The following is a 21492-nucleotide window of genomic DNA, read 5'->3' on the forward strand; positions in this document are numbered from 1 at the left end:
GTAAGATGCAGCCAGCAATTCTTCATCTAACTTGTTTCCTTTTACACTGCTGTGGATTCATCATAAACTATTTGTTTAATCAAACACTTAATATAAAAACGTGACAGAATTATAAGTTATAAATTATACAGCGGGGAAAATAAGTATCGAACACGTCATCGTTTTTCTCAGTAAATATATTTTTGTAATGGGGCTATTGACATGAAATTTTCACCAGATATCGGTAACAACCCAAGTAATCCACACATACAAAGAAATCAAACAAGTAAGTCTTTAAATTAAGTTATGTGTAATGAAGTGGAATGACACAGGGAAAAAGTATTGAACACGCTTACTGAAATGTATTTAATACTGTAAAGGACAGCCGGGTCCCATGCCCGGCAGGGACGCCTCTGATGCATCTGTTCTGGGGGAGCAGCCATGGACAGTTCAATACCTCCCCCAGGATGCTTGGTGGCAGCCTCCCTGGCAGACGATGATTCCCCAACCCGGCGCATGGCTCCATGGGAGATGGAGTCCTCCACAGCCTGGTTGGGGGCTCAGATGGCCGCCAGGGGGAGCTGCATGGAGTCAGCAGCCTGGCTGGTCATATCTTCAGCCCCACCCGGAAGTGCAATTAGGACCAGGTGGTCAAGCACCTGGAACGCTTCCGGGTGGGATATAAAAAGGGCCAGCCACCACCACTCAGGAGAGCCAGAGTCGGGAGGAGGAGGACTAAGCCTGAGGAGGAGTGGTGGTAAAGGAAGAGAAGAGAACAGAAGAGTGTTGTGGTTAGTTTGAGAGTGTATTGGGACTGTGTTAGGCCTGTGGGACACGGGGAAGGCATGCCCCACGGCTGAAGAAAAATAAAAAATCTGCTTTGTTTAAGTACGTGCCTCTGCGTCAGTCTGTGCCGGGTCAGGCGCTATATAGCATCTATATTACATTACTTAGTAGAAAAGCCTCTGTTGGTAATGACAGCTTCAAGACGCCTCCTGTATGGAGAAATGAGTGTCTCGCATCGCTCAGGTGTGACTTTGGCTTGTTCTTCCACACAAACTATCTTCAAATCTTGAAGGTTCCGGGGGGCCTCTTCTATGAACTCTGATCTTCAGTTCTTTCCATAGATTTTCAATTGAATTCAAGTCGGTTGATTGACTGGGCCTTTTCTAGCAGCTTCTTTATTTTCTTTCTCTGAAACCAATTGAGAGTTTCCTTGGCTCATTGTCTTGCTGAAATGTCCGCCCTCATTTCATCTTCAGCATCCTGGTAGATGGCAGCAGATTCTTATCAAGAATGTCCCGCTACATTTCTCCATTCATCCTTCCTTCAATTATATGAAGTCTGCCAGTACCGTCTGCTGAAAACCAGCCCCCCACCATGATGTTCCCATCTCCAGTCTTGACTGTTGGTGGGGTGTTTTTGGGGTGACGTGCAGTGCCGTTTCTCCTCCAAACGTGGTGTGTGTAATGACATCCAAAGAGTTCCATTTAAGTCTCGTCTGACCCGACTCTACCCTCCCAGCATTTCATTGGCTTGTCCAAAAGTTGTGCAGCAAACTTTCAATGAGCTTCAACGTGCTTTTTCTTCAGCAGTGGAGTCTTGCGCGGTGAGCGATTATAAAGAGGCCATGGTGGTTCAGTGCAGTGCTTATTGTTTTCTATGAAATAACTGGACCTGCTAATTCCAGGTCTTTCTGGAGCTCTCGGCGAGTGGTCTTTGGCTCTCTTCTGATTATTCGTTTGACTCCTCTGTCAGAAATCTCGCGAGGAGCACCTGGCCGTGGCTGGTTTATGGTGGATTACGGCCCCAACGGTACTCACTGGAACACTCAGAAGTTTAGAAAAACGTCTGTGACCAGTGCCACCAGTATGTTTTGCAACAATAAGGTTGCGAGGTCTTTGCTTTTACCCATCATGAGATGCTTCTTGTGTGACTCCTCGGTAATGAGAAACCTTTTTATAGGCCATCAATCAGGACTACACCAGTAGATATTAATTTGCACTGATGGGGGGCTATCAGGATTGCTTTCTAAATACTGACAGATGTCACTTGGTTTCTTGGCTTTCCATGCCCTTTCTGCACCTCCTTTTCTTCAAGTGTTCAATAATTTTCCCTGTGTCATTCCACTTTAACTCATTTCATTTCCACATAACTTAATTTATGTTTTGATTTCTTTGTATGTGCGGATTATTTGGGTTGTTACCGACATCTGGTGAATATTTCATGTCAACAGCCCCATCAGAAATATATTTACTGAGAAAAATGTTGACATGCTTGATACTTATTTTCCCCGTTGTATCCTTGAAAAGAAACAAATCTACAATATAAGAAACCCAACGTTGCACCTAACAATCCATTAAAATTAAATAAGATCTGAGATTGGCAAGGATTGGTTTCTAATTAAGCAATTGGGTTGGAACAGAAAACTGCGGCCCACCAGAACCAACTTTGCCCACCCTTGTGCTACAGTGTATACAGCCACATTGGTAGTGGCTAACATTGATGGCTATTGCAATGAAATATTTAAAATATCGATTAACAGCATCAATAATAACAATAATCCTAACAGCAACACCATTGAGCTGAGGTGAGGTGCTCAGAGTTCCAGGGTCCTGGGTTCAAATCTAAGCCTGGCCACTTCCTGTATGGGTGTTTTTCTGTTTAGCTGCTCCAGGGTCCTCATTTTTTAGCTATTAAGTCTTTCAGGGCAGATGTTGACTTTTGTCAAAAGGAGGAGTTGAGGATGGTAATCAACTGTAAACTGTGACAAAACCAACTATTACGTTGGACTCTCATTGCTAGAAGGAAAGTTAGATTCATTGGTTTGACCGATATTCCCTGTGCTCACGTGAGTAACAAGGCGCTCACAATGGCAAAAATGGCAGTGACATCTGGCGAGAAATCAAAGCGAATGCGAAAAGCAAAATACTCAGTGTACGACATCTTGCCTATTATCTCTGAACTTGACTATGATTTGTCGGACTCAGATTTTGATTGAAGTGATCGAAAACGAATGTGAGGTTCCAGCTTCAGCTGATTGGTCCCCAGCTAGTTGTGGTACTGACAATGTTCGCCAGGGAGGACTGCCACTTAACAATCAGAATGTAATGCACTGCGACCGTGACTGCTGCTGCTGCTGCCCCAGCCGCGCAAAGACAGCCTGGCAGCAAGCCTGACGCTCATTCTTGGCAAACTGGCAGCCAGACATTTTATGTTGATTTCTGTGTGAAACCATCATTTTTTTGGAAAAAATATTCAGCCCTCAAAGAGTTAATATGGCTGAGTGTGCGCGAGCCCGGTGATGGACCGGTGTCCAGAGTTAATCCCTGTCTTGAGGATGATGTGGCGTGAATGGCTCATTGCAAAGACTTGAAGGGATTGAGGCAGGAAAGGGAATTCATAAGAATAAAACGTCTCCTGTAATGTCGTCCCTCCTAAATTTGTATACTCTGAGAGCTGCACCTTTCAGTCTCTGCTCATTCTGTTTGCCATTTCTTAAGTTGTGCTAGTTAGGTTTTAAAATTCGGCCCTGTAACTCATCTTGGATTTTAAAGTGCATAGTCTACTGCGGTGGGGCCTTGATATCAAAGAATCTACAAGTTGTGACATCCAAATCGTATGTTCGCGCATGAATGAGGTTGATGCTCCTACCTGGGGTCCCCTGAAATACTCTTTGGGTGACACGAGGTCCCCTCAGCTTAACACATAGCACTCCTCACCTCGGGGTGGCACATACCTGATTGTAACCCATCTTGGACTTGGAGTTTTGTCTTTTGATGACTTCCATCATGGTAAGCTGAAGGCACTCCATTTTGGAATCTGGGGAGAAGAAAAAGATTCTCTAAGAGACAGACAGACAGACAGACAGACAGACAGACAGACAGACAGACAGACAGATCTTTCTTTAGCAAAGTTTAGAATTCACTCGATTCTTCAGTGATCCATTTGCTTGACTCATTTCAGATAACTTTGTCTTGATTTTAGGTTTAGGCTTCGTTAAAATTGTGATTAATGGCTTAGATCAGTTATTTTTGAGTAGCGTCCCCCTCAATAGGCCAGCTCTCGCACTGGAATTAAATGTTTTATTATCCAGTCCTGTACACCAATAGGTACTTGGAAATTATGTGATAAAAGTGTGCTAATGGTGCATTTGGTGTTTATGGCATCAAGATGGCATCTTAAACTGTGTTTTAGTGTTAAATACAAGCTCTGAGCTGAGGCGTCACCATGTGTCAGCTCACCAACTGGGGACCCCTTTTGCAGTAAAGATGTGCAAAATGATAATGGCCGTTAGAACACTCAGATTTTTGCAGAATTAAAAATGTTACAAATTCTCTACATAACACCATCCTCAGAGTGGAGGAACAAAAAAAATTTAAAAAAAAGAATAAAAATATGGCAAGGGTTGGTAGCGAGATCCTGCCCCAAGTGGAGGAGTTCAAGTATCTCGGGGTCTTGTTCACGAGTGAGGGAAGAATGGAGCGTGAGATCGACAGGCAGATCTGTGTGGCGTCTGCAGTAATGCGGGCATTGCATCGGTCTGTCTTGGTGAAAAAGGAGCTGAGCCGCAAGGCGAAGCTCTCAATTTACCAGTCGATCTATGTTCCTACCTTCACCTATGGTCATGAGCTATGGGCAGTGACCGAAAGAACGAGATCGCGAATACAAGTGGCTGAAATGAGTTTCCTCCGCAGGGTGTCTGGGCTTTCCCTTAAAGATAGGGTGAGAAGCTCAGTCATCCGGGAGGGGCTCAGAGTAGAGCCGCTGCTCCTCCGCATCGAGAGGAGTCAGATGAGGTGGCTCAGGCATCTGATCAGGATGCCTCCTGGACGCCTCCCTGGTGAGGTGTTCCGGGCACGTCTAACCGGGAGGAGGCCCCGGGGAAGACCCAGGACACGCTGGAGGGACTATGTCTCTCGGCTGGCCTGGGAACACCTTGGGATTCTTCTGGAAGAGCTAGAAGAAGTGGCCGGGGAGAGGGAAGTCTGGGCATCTCTGCTCAAGCTGCTGCCCCCGCGACCTGACCTTGGATAAGCGGGAGACAATGGATGGATGGATGGATGAAAAATGTTACATCCATATTTGTGCATTGGGAATATTTTTCTTCAATAATGAACTTGCTTACCCCATATCTTTAACAACTGAAACAAGATACGCAGGAGCAAATATTCACATATCTGTCTACCCGCTTTAAAGTTAAAGGGGGTGCGGCCGCTGACCCCAACAGTATTTAGACGCAAGGCAAGAAGTGACCTTGAGTGGGATGCCAGTCCATTATGTGGCACACTCTCATACAGCTTAGAGGTGCCAATCATCCTAACACCGCCTTCTTTGGGAAGTGCAAGGACATCATTGTGAATTTCCCATTGGGATTAATAAAGTATCTATCTATCTATCTATCTATCTATCTATCTATCTATCTATCTATCTATCTATCTATCTATCTATCTATCTATCTATCTATCTATCTATCTATCTATCTATCTATCTATCTATCTATCTATCTATCTATCTATCAAAATGAACGAACTTGGGGATGACACGCAAACTGCACATAGACGGTGACCCAGCCGGGAAATTACACCAGCTTTAGCAGTTTAAAGAAAACGTTCTCACGTGCCAGGAAAGTGCTTGGACTAGTTTAGTTATATGAAGTGTATTTAATAACAACAGACAAAGGTTATTTCAAATAAAAAAAGAATATGAATGACAGCAGCAATATTAATATGTGCGGTAGTGTGATCAATAAAAACGTGTCAAACCCCTTCAGCATAAAATGCTATAAGTTGATGTTGATTTCTCTCTTGAGCCCACTAAAGTATCTACTGTATCTATGTATGTATTATATAGTGCCTTACATATCTGTCTGTAATATGGCGTCTTGCACACCTATCCATTTTTAAAGTGATCGTTACTCAAGAATAAAACTAGAATTTGCATGTTATGAAGCAATGTGTAATAGTCAAGGAGGCGCCGTGCTCCATTGATGAAAGACCGCCGACAATTAAACTGTGATTCAACTAAAGGGTAAGAGTATTTGTAAAAAATGAAAAGAGTTCTGTACTATTAAAAACTTCAATGATGCCATGTTTATGTCATCCTGTTAAATTAGAATGTGCTGTGTGTGCTATGGATGAGCAAAAAGGCTCTGAGGCTAGGGGATCTGCACTGGCAACCAGAAGGTTGCCGGTTCGAATCCCGTAAATGCCAAAAGGGACTCTGCTGTGTTGGGCCCTTAACCTGCAATTGCTGAGCGCTTTGAGTAGTGAGAAAAGCGCTATAGAAATGCAAAGAATTATTAAAGAAATGTTTGGGGTTGAGGGGATTTTTAGTGGTGGGGAAGGAGCTCATTTCTTTAGAAACTTACTTTGCAATTCAGTTAGTTAAGGGGATTTTCTTTCAAATAAGACATGATTACTTAATACACATTGCTCTGGTTTTGTTATAGTTTTATATTATTTGATACAATAAAGATACTTTAAAAATAAAATGGCTATCTATCTATCTATCTATCTATCTATCTATCTATCTATCTATCTATCTATCTATCTATCTATCTATCTATCTATCTATCTATTATATAGTGCCTTCCATACCTGTCTATCTAACATATTTAGTGCCTTCCTATCTGACAATCTATCAATCATTATATAGTGCCTTTCATATCTATTTATCTATTGTGGTGGATGGCCTGAGCATGGAAGGACTTGTGGGGGGGGGGGGGGGGGAAAGAGTATTTCCAGGAAAGTTTGTCCCCCGGACTGACAGAGGGCAGTCTCCTGGGTTTCCAGGCGGGACACGGGTCATGAGCATGGGAACTCAACCCAGGGGGCACGTGGATGTTTTCAGCGCCCTAATTTGGCCGCACTTCCACCACACCCGGAAGTGTGGCCCAAAGAACCTTGATGGGCACCTGGAGTCCTTTCCAGTGCCTTATAAAGGGAGCCAGTCACCACCACTCAGTGGCCAGAGTCGGGAGGTAAGAGGACAGAGCCTGAGGAGGAGTGGAGGCCGATGGACTGGTGGCAGAGAAGGGATTGGATTGTGTTGTGTGTTGGTGAGTTGTGCACTGTAAATAAACCATGTGCTGGGTGGCAATTGGTGTCCTTGCTTGTTTGTGTCAGGGCTAGGGCGGCTGTAAGTGCCCTGGGCATCACACTATCTGTCTATCATTAAACAGTGCCATTCATATCTATCTAACTTAGGCAGATAGGAAAGGCACTATCTGTTACATAAACAGATAGGAAAGGCGCTATATCTAACATATAATGCCTTTCCTATCTGTCTGTCTGTTGATCTTGACCAATATCAATCTATATGTCATATAGTGCCTTTTCTATCTTTCTATCAATCCTTATATAGTGCCTTTCATATCTATCTGTAGTGCCTTTCAAATGTATCTATATCTCTATCTAAATACAGTGCCTTTTGTATCAATCTCTCTATTTATCCTATAGTGTCTTTTCTATCTGTTTATCAATTATTTTATGGTGCCTTTCACATGTATCTACATCGCTAACATATAGTGCCTTTCAAATCAATCTATCATATAGTGTATTTCTATCTGTCTATCAATCCTTATATAGTGCTGTTCATATCTATCTATAGTGCCTTTCATATGTATCTATATCTCTATCTAAATATAGTGTCTTTCATATCAATCTATCTATTTATCATGTAGTGCCTTTTCTATCTGTCTATCAATTATTTTATAGTGCCTTTCATATGTATCTATACCTCTATCTAACATATAGTGCCTTTCATATCTATCTGAAATTACTTTTGTCCAAAGCCATTAAGAGAGACTAATAATGATGATGTTATGATGTTACTTCCATTTGAGCTTCACCAGTTTTCCTCTGTGAATGTCTACCAGCTGTGCTCGGATTGGGTTTTTGCTTATTTGTCTCACTGGTCTTTGCTCAGGTTGCTTGCACATTTTGTTATGAGCACAATATTCATTTTGAGAAGAACATTCAAGGACCTTTTCATTCTGCAGTTACCCTGACGTCGCGTTGGCGCTCGGTTTTAGATTACTGTCACCATGACAGGTGAATTTTTTTTTTTTTTAAGAAGTTGTCATTTTTTTCCCTTCATGCACCACTTCTTTGCTGTACCCTTTTGATTCCTACAGAAGAGATGGTTCCGCATTTGTTGGAATGGCCCACGACCAGAAGTGCGGTGGGCATTTTGATCAAAAGGAATTATTCCTGTCTGAAATGCCCAGTGTCTCAGTCTGATTGCTCTCATGTTATTTAAGGTGCAACCTTAACAAAGTAAGCACAGCTCATTGAAGCAACTCGAGGCGTCTATTGTGGTGAAATGGGCCTGTGGTAGAAGTTTACAGGCGGTCTTTACACAGTTATCAAAGCAATAGGTTTCAGTGTTTTTATTATTTTTCATTACTGTATTTGATGGTATCTAACACGGTATAACACCCTAGTACTACTGGTATGTAAGTAACGTTTTGTTAAAAAAGGCCACGTGATGTTAATTGGATGGAAAATAAGGTTATATCCTTCTTGATTGATAATCACCGGGCCTGTAAAGATAAGAGCCTTGTAGCTATCGTCACCCAAGGCTTTCAGCTATTTTCTCAGTTTCTTAAGTAACCTTAACTGAATCTCTAACAGGTTGCCCTTTAACTCTTTCAGGGCTGATGTCGACTTTTGTCGAAATGCAGGGGTAGAGCACAGTAATCAGCTGTAAACTGCGACAAAACTCGCTCTTACATTTAAGTTTGACTCTCTTTGCTAGAAAGAAAGTTAAGTAGCTTTGTTGATTTGAACCAAGCAAACAGCAAACAACCTCTAAAATGGCATCGACATCTGGACATGGACGTTTTACATATTATCGCTGAATCAGACTCTGACTCTGACTTGTCGGACTTGGAATTTGATGCAAGTGATCAGGAGATGGATATCGAATATGAAAAGTGAGGTACCAGAATCAGCTCATCAGTCCCTAGATGATTGTGGTGTTGAACTTGTTTGTGTAGCTGATACGCCTATGGCAGCGCTCACCTGGGAGGACCACCACTTATGATGACAAGAGGTACAAACCTTCAAACCAATTGACTGCCGCCACTGCCCACCTGTGTGAAGGCAGGCAGCCCACCATGCATTCTTGCTGGCCTCCAGAGAGGCCGAACTTGCGTCAGCAGCAGCAATAACACGTAGCACCAGACGTTTCATGTTGATTTATGGGTGAAACCATTGCTTTGTGTACTTTTCAGAAAACAGTTTTTTGGAAAAAAATATTTAGCCCTCAAAGAGTTAATGGCCTGTAGAACTGTCTTACCAGCATCAGAACTAACCAAGCAGTTGAGTAAACACCCCCTCCGCCCCAACTACCACCCCACCATCACCTAAAAAGCACGACTTACCCAGCTCCTCCGGCCGTCTGCAAGCTTTGGTGAAGTTTATGGAGGTGCACACCTTATCCACTGTGATGCATTGACTCCGGCCACTGACTGCCACCTAGTGGGGAGACAGAGGAATGCAATTTCAGCTGTCATTTCCGAGTGCCTTTGAGCATTTTGAGTAACCTCATGTCACCAACAGATGTTTCTTATGACAATAACGTAGTGTGCCAACTAGGGCTTATGGCGGGGTCCACTCGGAGCCAGGAGAGCACCATAGGGATTTTTTTGTTTGTTTTTTTAACTGTTTTTTAATGCTTTAATTGTAACCTGCTTTATCGCATTTAACCACCAGGAGCTTCAAATGTCCTGAATGTAGTTAAACAAAAGGACTTCATATCTGGAAAAGTACATAGAACCAAAGGGTAATGCAGGACAGGCAGTAGAGGGTCATGCAGACTCCGGTGGGAGAGGGTCATGTGGTCTGCAATGGTGGCTTCAAAAATTCCAAAGTCTCCCCAAGAGCAGAGGATCATGTAGGCTGAGGGGCAGAGGGTCATGTTGGTGAGAACAGTGGCTCAAAAAATTTCCAAACCCCCCCATGATTGTGCTTTTCTCTTTGTGTGCAGTACCAGCTTGGACTGGTGATTGCTGACAGGCAAATGGACTCTGCTCCTTGACTTGATGCAATTAGCAAGCCAGACTTTGTTGCAAAGTTTTCAAGACAGGATGATTGTGTCGAACTCCAATTATTGCTCTGGTCAGTGCCATTTTCCATACATTTACATTTATTTTATTCAAAGTGACTTTTCCCCCATCTCTCCATTCCCTAAATTCAAACTCCTCTATTCCCATTGTATTGTTAAAAGAGCTGGCGTCAGTCCCACCAGTATAGTGCACAAGGTAAGAGCTCACGTGCAATGAAAAAAACTTGTAACTGCCATTTTATTTTGTTTTTTCATTTTTTGGAGTTATTAGGACTTTCCTGATGTTTTAAGGTAGTGGTGACGGCCAAATATGTCTTCATTCCGGTTATGGCACGACGGAAGAAGCGAGTATGTACACAGTATTTTAATACTGCAAGACAAAAATCTACCAACTCCACTGACCAATGAGCAAAGATCATCAGATTACAATCATGTGACTTTCATGCAGCAACTGTGTGATTTCAATGGCAGGTGTTATTGATTCATGGAAAAAACAAACAATATTGTGTACGTGAAGGTCAGGAAAAATTAAATCTAGAGATCGATAATTAAATCAGTGACATCATTCTCTCAATTTGCTGAAAACTTGAAAGATGTGACATACAAGGTTTTTCCATAGCTGGTGAGAGAGTCAGCCCAGGACGGAGTGCCCATCCATGGCACCACACAGCCACACTCACTAGTCCGGTCACAACCCAGAGTCAACAGCGATGAGTGAAGCAGGTAAGTTTCGATCTGCATTCAGTTTAATTTTGTAGGCACTTTCACAATTGCAAAATGCAAAACTCACTGGAAACGAGGAATGTTGCCCCCTAAAGTCATCCTCCCACTTTCGTGTCTACTTGTGTTCTCTTCTGCAGCTCCATAAATTCTATTTGTGCCTCTCATTCACATTACCGTGAAAGAATGCAACAGGTTTTCTAAAATTGTAGCATGCTGCATGTTAGCCACTTGAATACACACATTAAACTAACCATCGTGTACATAACTGTGTTTTCTCCTCAAGAAAATCTCACCACACGGCAAAGAGGAGCAGCTGCCGCCCCCATCCCGCTGTTACCTGACAAACTGCCCTTTCCTGTTTCCTGATTCCAGCAGAAGAGGTTGACGACATACGCTCTCCAAGTGCCGTGGAGCGTCACGTTCCTTTTCCATCTCTGATGCGTCTTAAAGGAATACTCCACCCAAAAACTGACATTTCTTTTTAATGTTAGTTTGTAGTGACGGCCAAGACATTTTTGTTTTAAATCTCACGTTTTCAATATCATGATATTATTGTATATATAAATGTCTGCGCATGGAAGTATGTGCGTCTGTCTGTCCGGCCTGGAAGTACAAAGTGGCCCAGAAGTGCGAGGCTACATCATGAAGATCAAAGACAGCAACTCTGTCGTCAAAGTGAAACCGCCAAGGGAAGAGAAACTCGCTTGGCCGCTAATACACAAGAGAGGCGAGCACATCGGAAAAATGAAACCTCTGAGGAGAGAAAAATTCGCTTAGCCGCTGGCAGACAACGAAGGCGAGCACGTCGACAAAACGAAACCGCCAAGGAAAGAGAAGCTTGCTTAGCCGCTAATGCACAACCGATGCAATTGATTGATTGAAGTGCCAGAATTAGGGATGGGAATTGATAAGATTTTCACGATTCCGATTCCATATTCGATTCTGTTTAACAATTCGATTCTCCTATCGATTCTTATTTTTAAAAAAGGAGAACACCCAGGTCGATTAGCTTAGAACTTTGTTTTATATCTTATCTTTGAACAAGATAGAAATTTAGGAGTAGCATGACCTTACAAACCCAACAGTGAGATCTTAAGAGATCCACAGCCTACGGCTCCTCGATGGGGTGCCACGGGGTCCCCAGAAAAAAATTTGTAAATGTAAAATAATAATAAAATAAATATTCTTCTGTAGCAATAACAAAGTATAACATAAATTATTATGTGGCAATTACACAAGAATGTCCAGTAACATTTACACTCTCCTTTTTAAAAGTATATATGAGCTGAGCACTCAAAAATAAAACTACATCAGCCAGCAACAAATACAATCAACTCAAGTCCAATGGAACTGTGCACAGTGCAATTCTGCAACCATCAACTATTTTGACAGCTACATCCATGTTGGCCACATTATCAACAGTGGCTGCCACAACCTTGTCTTTGATACCATACTCCTCCAAGATCTCATCAATCTCCTCTGCTACAGCTGTCCCTGTCTGTGCCTGGTACACTGGTTTGGTTTTGAGGACTTTTTCTTGAGCCTGGCCATTCCTGACATAATGCAGCGTTACTGTGAGGTAATGATCTTGACTAAAACTTGTCCATCCATCTGCAGTGACGGCTGCCTTCAACACATGTTTCAGCTCAGAAATCAGATTTGCCTTTTCAACCGCATACCAAACAGGGATCAAGTGGTTGGTTAAACTGTCTCTGTTTGGGCCTTTGTACTTAGGGTTCAGAGTCTTTGTCATTTCTCTAAAAGATATATAAATGGAAACGGATGAAACATCTGGTAAGAGGAGAACATGCAACTTTGACATTCCCTGACTTAGCCTACAATTAAACACATTCACTTACCGAAAATCGGGGGCAACTACTGAGGCAAATGGGTGCAAGCCTTTTACCACAAACTTAGTCACTGCTCGGTGACATTCGTCTATCCTGGCCTGTGTCATTTTACTTTTCCCCGCCTCTGTGAAAGGAGATGCTACCGGTAGACTGCAGCGAGAACTGCCAGCATCTGAGACAGCCAGACTCTGTCTGTCTCTCTCGTCATGGTCATCTAAATGCAATGCGCAGTAATAGCAGGTTTTGCAATAAGGCAAATCGCGCTAACATAATATGCAATGTTAGTTGATTAGTTACCTGCCATATTAACGGGAGAGGACATGCAAACGTTACCGCTGCTGCTGGGTTGAGATTCACTAGTCCGGAGCGGATCAAAAACACGACATTCATTTACAGTGGTGTGAAAAACTATTTGCCCCCTTTCTGATTTCTTATTCTTTTGCATGTTTGTCACACAAAATGTTTCTGATTATCAAACACATTTAACCATTAGTCAAATATAACACAAGTAAACACAAAATGCAGTTTGTAAATGGTGGTGTTTATTATTTAGGGAGAAAAAAAAATCCAAACCTACATGGCCCTGTGTGAAAAAGTAATTGCCCCCTGAACCTAATAACTGGTTGGGCCACCCTTAGCAGCAATAACTGCAATCAAGCGTTTGCGATAACTTGCAATGAGTCTTTTACAGCGCTCTGGAGGAATTTTGGCCCACTCATCTTTGCAAAATTGTTTGTAATTCAGCTTTATTTGAGGTTTTCTAGCATGAACCCGCCTTTTTAAGGTCATGCCATAGCATCTCAATTGGATTCAGGTCAGGACTTTGACTAGGCCACTCCAAAGTCTTCATTTTGTTTTTCTTCAGCCATTCAGAGGTGGATTTGCTGGTGTGTTTTGGGTCATTGTCCTGTTGCAGCACCCAAGATCGCTTCAGCTTGAGTTGACGAACAGATGGCCGGACATTCTCCTTCAGGATTTTTTTGGTAGACAGTAGAATTCATGGTTCCATCTATCACAGCAAGCCTTCCAGGTCCTGAAGCAGCAAAACAACCCCAGACCATCACACTACCACCACCATATTTTACTGTTGGTATGATGTTCTTTTTCTGAAATGCTGTGTTCCTTTTACGCCAGATGTAACGGGACATTTGCCTTCCAAAAAGTTCAACTTTTGACTCATCAGTCCACAAGGTATTTTCCCAAAAGTCTTGGCAATCATTGAGATGTTTCTTAGCAAAATTGAGACGAGCCCTAATGTTCTTTTTGCTTAACAGTGGTTTGCGTCTTGGAAATCTGCCATGCAGGCCGTTTTTGCCCAGTCTCTTTCTTATGGTGGAGTCGTGAACACTGACCTTAATTCAGGCAAGTGAGGCCTGCAGTTCTTTAGATGTTGTCCTGGGGTCTTTTGTGACCTCTCGGATGAGTCGTCTCTGTGCTCTTGGGGTAATTTTGGTCAGCCGGCCACTCCTGGGAAGGTTCACCACTGTTCCATGTTTTTGCCATTTGTGGATAATGGCTCTCACTGTGGTTCGCTGGAGTCCCAAAGCTTTAGAAATGGCTTTATAACCTTTACCAGACTGATAGATCTCAATTACTTCTGTTCTCATTTGTTCCTGAATTTCTTTGGATCTTGGCATGATGTCTAGCTTTTGAGGTGCTTTTGGTCTACTTCTCTGTGTCAGGCAGCTCCTATTTAAGTGATTTCTTGATTGAAACAGGTGTGGCAGTAATCAGGCCTGGGGTGGCTACGGAAATTGAACTCAGGTGTGATACACCACAGTTAGGTTATTTTTAACAAGGGGGCAATTACTTTTTCACACAGGGCCATGTAGGTTTGGATTTTTTTTCTCCCTAAATAATAAAAACCATCATTTAAAAACTGCATTTTGTGTTTACTTGTGTTATATTTGACTAATGGTTAAATGTGTTTGATGATCAGAAACATTTTGTGTGACAAACATGCAAAAGAATAAGAAATCAGGAAGGGGGCAAATAGTTTTTCACACCACTGTAAGGTTATCGCGTGTTTTGTGAGCAAATGCTTTTGCATATTCGTAGTGTTTCCTCCCTTTGATGAAATATCTACTTTGCAAGTATTGGAAGTTGCCCTGTTGTCATCCTTTCTCGTAAAGTATAACCAAACTTTTGAGCATTTGTGCCGCTTAGGCGCCATGTTTCCTGCTGGGTAAATGACGCTACGCAACGTGATGACGTCATTCGAGGTGACTGGAATCGATAGGGGAATTGTTTGCAAAAATGGCAAACAATTCCAAGGAATTGAAACAGTGGGAACCGGTTCTCAACAAGAACCGGTTTTCAATTCCCATACCTAGCCAGAATCCATGGTTTCTAGGAGCCCGGGCTTTTAACAGCATGGGCTTACACAGCTGTTATAATATAATAGGTGACCAATGTTGGACAACGGTAAATGATGTCCATGGAAGAAGTCAAGTTGCTAGTCCTTAAAGAACTGCACAGGGCCCATTTATAAATACGCAGGAGATATTTATGAAAATACAACCAGTAGAACCATTGGGAGCCTTGAGAGCAGAGACTGGCCAGCATTAAAGAATAAAGAGTAGTTACACAGAGACACAACAATGGTATCTGATTATTGATGGCAGCACTTTTATTATAATAATTAATAATTCTTTACATTTCTCACGTGCAATGGAAAAATCTAGTAACTGCCATTTATTTTCAATATTTAGTTTTTGGAGTTGTTGGGTCTTTCCTGATGTTATAAGGTAATGGTGATGGCCAAATATGTCTGCATTCTGGTCAGAGCATGATGGAAGAAGCGAGTATGTACACAGTATTTAACATACTGCAGGACAAAAACCTAGCAACTCCACTGACCAATGAGGAAAGACCGCTGACCAATGAAAACGTCAGATTACGATCACGTGATTTAAATGCTGCGACTGCCTGATTTAAATGGTATGTTTTGTTGATTTGTGAAAATAAACAATGTTGTGTACGTGACGCTCAGGAAAACTGAAATCTGGAGATCGTTAATTATAGGGGCGACATCATTTTCTCAATTTGCTGACAACTTAAAAGACGTGACATACAAGGTTTTTCCATAGCTCTGTGGGAGAGTCAGCCCAGGACATGTACCCATCTGTTGCACCACAAGGCCACACTCACTAGTCCGGGCACTATTCAGAGTCAATAGCGATGGTTTTTCCATAGTTGTTCACTACTCAAAGACGTTTTCATAGTGAGCGAGGAGCCACTTCAGCCACCACTAATGTGTAGCACCCACCCAGTTGAGGTGACCGCAGCCATTTTTGCGCCGTTAGCTGTTAGGTGGTGAAGTGGTGAGAGAGACAATTAAAAAAACAAGGGATGTTTAGGGGCCAGAATGACCAGGCCGTGGTGGGCAATTTAGCCTGGACATCAGGATACCCCGTACTATTTTCAAAAGATGGCCAGGGATCTTTGATGACCACAAACAGTCAGGGCCTCGGTTTTACATCTCATCTGAAGGACGGCACCATTTTAACAGCACCGTGTCCCCGCCACTGCACCGTTCCATTGGGATCCACATTCAGACCACAGGGTATGCACCGCCTGCTGGCCTCGCCAACACCTCTTCCAGCAGCACTCCAAGCTTTTTCCAAGATGTTCTCCTTCCCCAGTACTGACCAGGCCTGAACAGGCTTAGCTTCACGGTGGATGACCTCTTCTGAAGTGCAAGTACTATGACTGCTGACTTACACCTCCAAACTCGAAGATACAGAAAGTAGCTGAGTCAAGTGTAACCTGAAGGCCTTCATACCCCGCGAGGGTCTACAGATGTCATAGATGGGTTATGTCGGTTATGTCACTCCTCTAGGCTACTGATGGCAAATACAAAAATACCATCACTATGAACACAATCAGAAAACGAACAAAGGAACAGGTTTCACAAGTCCTGCTGGGAAAAGCCTTTGTGTACTAACTCACCACCCCCAACCGCCTAACTGTATATCCATTAGACAGATTGTTTTCTAAAAGCACTTGAGAGGTGCAGGTTTTCTCTTCAAGCTCTTGTCCCACCACCCCTAGACTCTCGCAGTGCCTTCCGTCTCCTTAGCACTTACTTTACTGTAGACAATGTGTAGTGTTAATGGGACAGCCTCCCGATCGCCATCGATTCCAAAGCGCTTGGATCCAGGACCTGCAGGAGACACATGGGAAAGAAAAAATAAAATACAATTCTTTGGAGTGACACAACTAGCCGTCTGTCGGTGGGTCTTGTTCAGGAGTGCTCTGTCCATCGCTCAGCTTGGACCAGCAATACAGCAATAGACGCCCTTTCTCTGGGGGGGCCTGGGTTTTATACCACTCTGACCGGGAAGGGCAGAATTAGTTGCATTACAATTGTATATCTATATCCATATACAGTATATCTATATCTATATACAGTATATCTCTATCTGTATCTATATCTATATATACAGTATATCTATATTTATATCTATATACAGTATATCTATATCTGTTGTGGAAGCTGGCCTGGACACAGATAGGCGGACACCGAAGATTCAACCACCAACACAATTTTATTCATATTTTTCATATTTACAGTGCACACAACCCAATACTTCCATACCAAGCACCCTTCAGTCCTGGCCTCTCAAAATGCCTTTCTCTCTCTTCATGACTACTTCCACTCCTCTCCTCCGAGCTCCGTCCTCTTCCACCCGACTCCAGCCATCGAATGGAGGGAGGCGGCCCCTTTTATATTCACCCAGACTTGCTCCAGGTGCCTCCCAATGAGCTTCTGCCGGCACTCCCTGGTGTGGCGGAAGTGTCGGGTGCACTTCGGGTGTCCCTGGTCTTCGTCCCCCCAGCACTTCCGGGTGTGGCAGAAGTGCTGAGGGCCAGGGCTCTCCAGGCATTTGGGCACCCCCTAGCGGTGTCAGCCCAAATAGGGTTGAGCTTCCATGCTCCTTTCCTGTGGTCCCCATAGCCACCAGGGCAGTCGCCCCCTCGTGGTCCGGAGGAGGTGCAATCCCTCCTTCTGTCCTTCCAGGTGTCCCGGCTGGGTACCACCCCTAGCCGCTTGCCACACTATATAAAGTATATCTGTCTACAGTATATCTATATCACAGGGGTCAAACTCCGGTCCTCGAGGGCCGCAGTGGCTGCATGTTTTCATTCTAACCATCTTCTTCATTAGTGAGACGTTTTTATGCCTAATTAACTTCTTTTGCTTTAGTTTTAATTAACTTGACTCAGGCCCCTTAATTGTTTCTTTTTCCTTAATTAGTAGCCAAACAATACTGAGACATCAAACAAGCCACCATATGACAGAAAAAAACAGAAAATCAACAGATTTGGAAATGTCTGCTGTGGCAGAATGAGAGCAGCAACAAGCCATTGAATTAAATAACGGGCTTAATTAACAGCAAGAATCGGCTTCTCATTAAGAGACTGGTTGGAGTGAATTTGGTTGGAGTTTGAAATCCCAGTTTAGCTGGTCATCTGTTGGTTCGTTTCACGTCTCATTACTGTTTGGCTGCCATTTAATGAAGAAACAAATCAATTCAGAGCACTGAATCCTTAAAAACAGGGCTATGAAAATGAATGTAAAAGGAGTTAAATAGCAGTGAAAACTACTCACTGATTAGGAAAAGGGTTAGAATGAAAACCTGTAGCCACTGCGGCCCTCCAGGCCCGGAGTTCGACACCCCTGATCTATATATATATATATATATATATATATATATCTACAGTATATCTATATACAGTATATCTATATTTATATCTATATCTATCTATAGTATATCTGTCTACAGTATATCTATTTATATCTATAGCTATATACAGTATAGTATATCTATCTACAGTATATCTGTCTGCAGTATATCTATATCTATATATCTATCTACAGTATATATATATCTATCTACAGTATATCTATATCTATCTACAGTATATATTTATATCTATATACAGTATATCTACAGTATATGTCTACAGTATATCTATCTATATATATATCTATCTACAGTATATCTATATTTATATCTACATATAGTATATCTATCTACAGTATATCTATATCTGTTGTCACACACGTGCGAATTAGAGGACGTTGTATGGACCAAGCAAAGGTAATTCCAGGCAAGGCCAGAGGGTGGTGGGTTGCACTAAACCTTCTCCTGTTATCTCTGCAGACCAGCTGTGGGAAAACCTGTCTGATTCAGACAGGATGACGTCACTTCTGGTTCCGGTGCCCAGAAGAACATCACTTCCAGCACACAAACTGACATCAGAAGAATATTACTTCTGGTTTCCTTACATCACTTCCTGTCTGATCCCTTAAAGCTGCCATCTTTGCAAACCCTCGACAGTTCTGTTTTGGACTCTGTACTGAGAACATCTCTATGCTATTTAAAAGCCTTTTAAAGCCAGGAATAATATATGGGTGGCTGCCCCAAACCTTTTTGTGTCAAGTCTATATCTACAGTATATCTGTCTACAGTATATCTATATCTATATATCTATCTACAGTATATCTGTATACAGTATATCTATCTTTATATCTATATACAGTATATCTGTCTACAGTATATCTATCTTTATATCTATATACAGTATATCTATATATCTATATACGGTATATCTGTCTACAGTATATCTATATCTATATATCTATCACACTCACACTGTGACGGATGGCTGGGGCTCTTGCCCGACTGGGAGACTGATATAATTGAAGGAGTGCTAGATGGTTGCCCCCATGGGTTGCAGCGGCACCTCGGATTCCCACAGGGCTCCATGGGAGTTGCTGTTTGGCACAGCCCTGTTGGGTTATGTGGGGGCCACCAGGGGGAGCCGCAGAGCCCTACTTTGGGCTTTTGCCACACCTAGGGGTGATTCCAGACATCCCTAACGAGCCACCTGGAATATTCCCGGATGCGGCTTAAATGGAGCCGCCTCACTTCACTGGGGGAGCCAGAGTTGGGAGGGAGAGGACAACGCTTATCAGAGGAGGAGAGGAGGCAGAAGAAAGAAGAGAAAAGGAAGAAGGAATGATTGTATATTGGTGTTTGGACTGTTAGTGTCCTGTGCTGCTAAGGGGAAAGAGAGTAAATTATTCCCAGTGAAAATAAACGCCTATTGTGTGCTGAAACTTAAGCCTGGTGTCTGCGTGTGTCAGGTTTGGGCGGTTCTCTGTCATTTTGACAGAGAAGTGATGATCAAAGGGAACTCTTTCTGGAATGTTAAACAGAAAAGGTTTCAGGTTTGTGTTGTAAACTCAATGTGCATTTCCTTTTCCTTGGCCTATTTCCACCTTCACCTCCCTTCTTCTCATACATTTAATGACATGGATGAAGAAAGGGCATTCTGGCTTCCTGTCTGGGCAAGGATTCATCCTTCATCCCAGCCAGTAGGCCATCATGGATGAACTGGATGAACAGACATACCGGGGGTAGTTCACTACCCCACATGACAGGTGGCAGTGTTCCTTAGGACACCTGCAGGGTGGCATGGGAGTTGGAATCCGGAAACACAACCCTGCTGGTCTCTTCGGGTACCACCAGAGGGCGCTGTTACCCTGGTCGTGACAAAGGAAGCAGTTCCCGGGTTGGATTCAAAAGAGGGCCCTCAACCCTACTTAACCGTGTCAGAGTTGGGAAGCAGCAGGCAACACTCTACCAGAAAGAGGAAGGAAAATAATTTATAGTGGGGCATTGTGGCTGGTGTTTCTGTACGGAAGGTGAAAAAAACCTGGAATTGTGTGGGACATTATTGCGTCTGTGGTCATAAACATCTTTCATAAAACTTTACCCAAAAGCATCATTTTCTTAATGTTGTATATTTGCATGTCTCATGACTTGTCACAGGAATTCAAGCTGGCATTAAAATATGTCAAATGTGGTGAAATCTTACCTGAAGCTTTAATTGCACGGATTCCTGCGGTGTGGCCAAGTTCCAGTGAATGGATGAACACCTCCCTCCTCTTCTCCCCACCAGCCAGAGTTAACTGTGGGCGGAAGAAAAAGATGACACGTAGTGCCATGACATCAACCTGTCATTTCTATCCAAAAATTAATTTGACAACTAGCTTAATCCAGTTCTGGGTCATAGACACCTGTCCGACAATACAGACACAATGTTCTCATCAACTAGGCAATGTGGAGAAGAACTTAAAAAAAGGCCAATAGAATGTTAAGTTATATCATAAGAACTGTGTGGTATAGCGGGTCTGCGGCTACAACAAAATATGGCCAGGTTTTAAATCCATAAAGCCGTGTCACTCTCCGTGGGTGCGATTGCACGACCGCGGGGAGTTAATGAAGTAGTTGGGGCGAGTCGTACCTGCACGTGTGGGTGCGATCGTTCTTAATTGCTTCATTGGCTTCCTGCAGTGTGTGATTAAGGCACTGTGCCCATGGAGACAGATGTGTGTGTGTATATATATACAGGCTGCCATAGAGGGATGGGGGACATAAAAGAGAGAAAATAATAGAAGGAGGTTAAAGGACAGAAAAGGCAGTCATAGGAGATGATCCAGACACCAGGAAGGAGAAGGAGCTCGAGCTGGGGCTCTGGAAGGGAGAGCAGCCAGAGGCGCTCTAGGGGCTGGTTCGCCCCACTGACTGAGTGTGCAGAGTGGGGCAAGTGAGACATAAGACCTCCCAATGGACTGAGTGAGCACAAAGGGAGACGGGAGGTGTGCCAACCTCGGACAGTCTGGCTGCACAGTGTGGCGGCAGCCAAGACGGGGGTCAGCAGAATGGAGTTCATGCTGCAGAGGCTCCGCCGGCAACGCCTGTGATGGGTGAGCCGGGGAGACAGAAGGTGGTGGGCTGCAATCGGGTGAAGAAAGACTGCATTTTAACAGATTTATTTATTGATTTTATCTCCA

At 43.1% G+C, this 21492-nt stretch overlaps 1 protein-coding gene across 1 annotated transcript in view; it reads right to left on the reverse strand.

Annotated features, from left to right (window-relative positions):
• Positions 1–21492, reverse strand: part of pik3r5 (phosphoinositide-3-kinase, regulatory subunit 5) — a 178266-nt gene that overhangs the window by 10905 nt on the left and 145869 nt on the right. Inside the window, 4 exon segments of the mRNA XM_051918933.1 lie at positions 3719–3801; positions 9368–9461; positions 16712–16788; positions 20514–20607. Coding sequence (XP_051774893.1) covers positions 3719–3801; positions 9368–9461; positions 16712–16788; positions 20514–20607 — 348 coding nt within the window.

This window comes from Erpetoichthys calabaricus, chromosome 14 (genome assembly GCF_900747795.2).
Source record: "Erpetoichthys calabaricus chromosome 14, fErpCal1.3, whole genome shotgun sequence".
Lineage (NCBI taxonomy): Eukaryota > Metazoa > Chordata > Cladistia > Polypteriformes > Polypteridae > Erpetoichthys > Erpetoichthys calabaricus.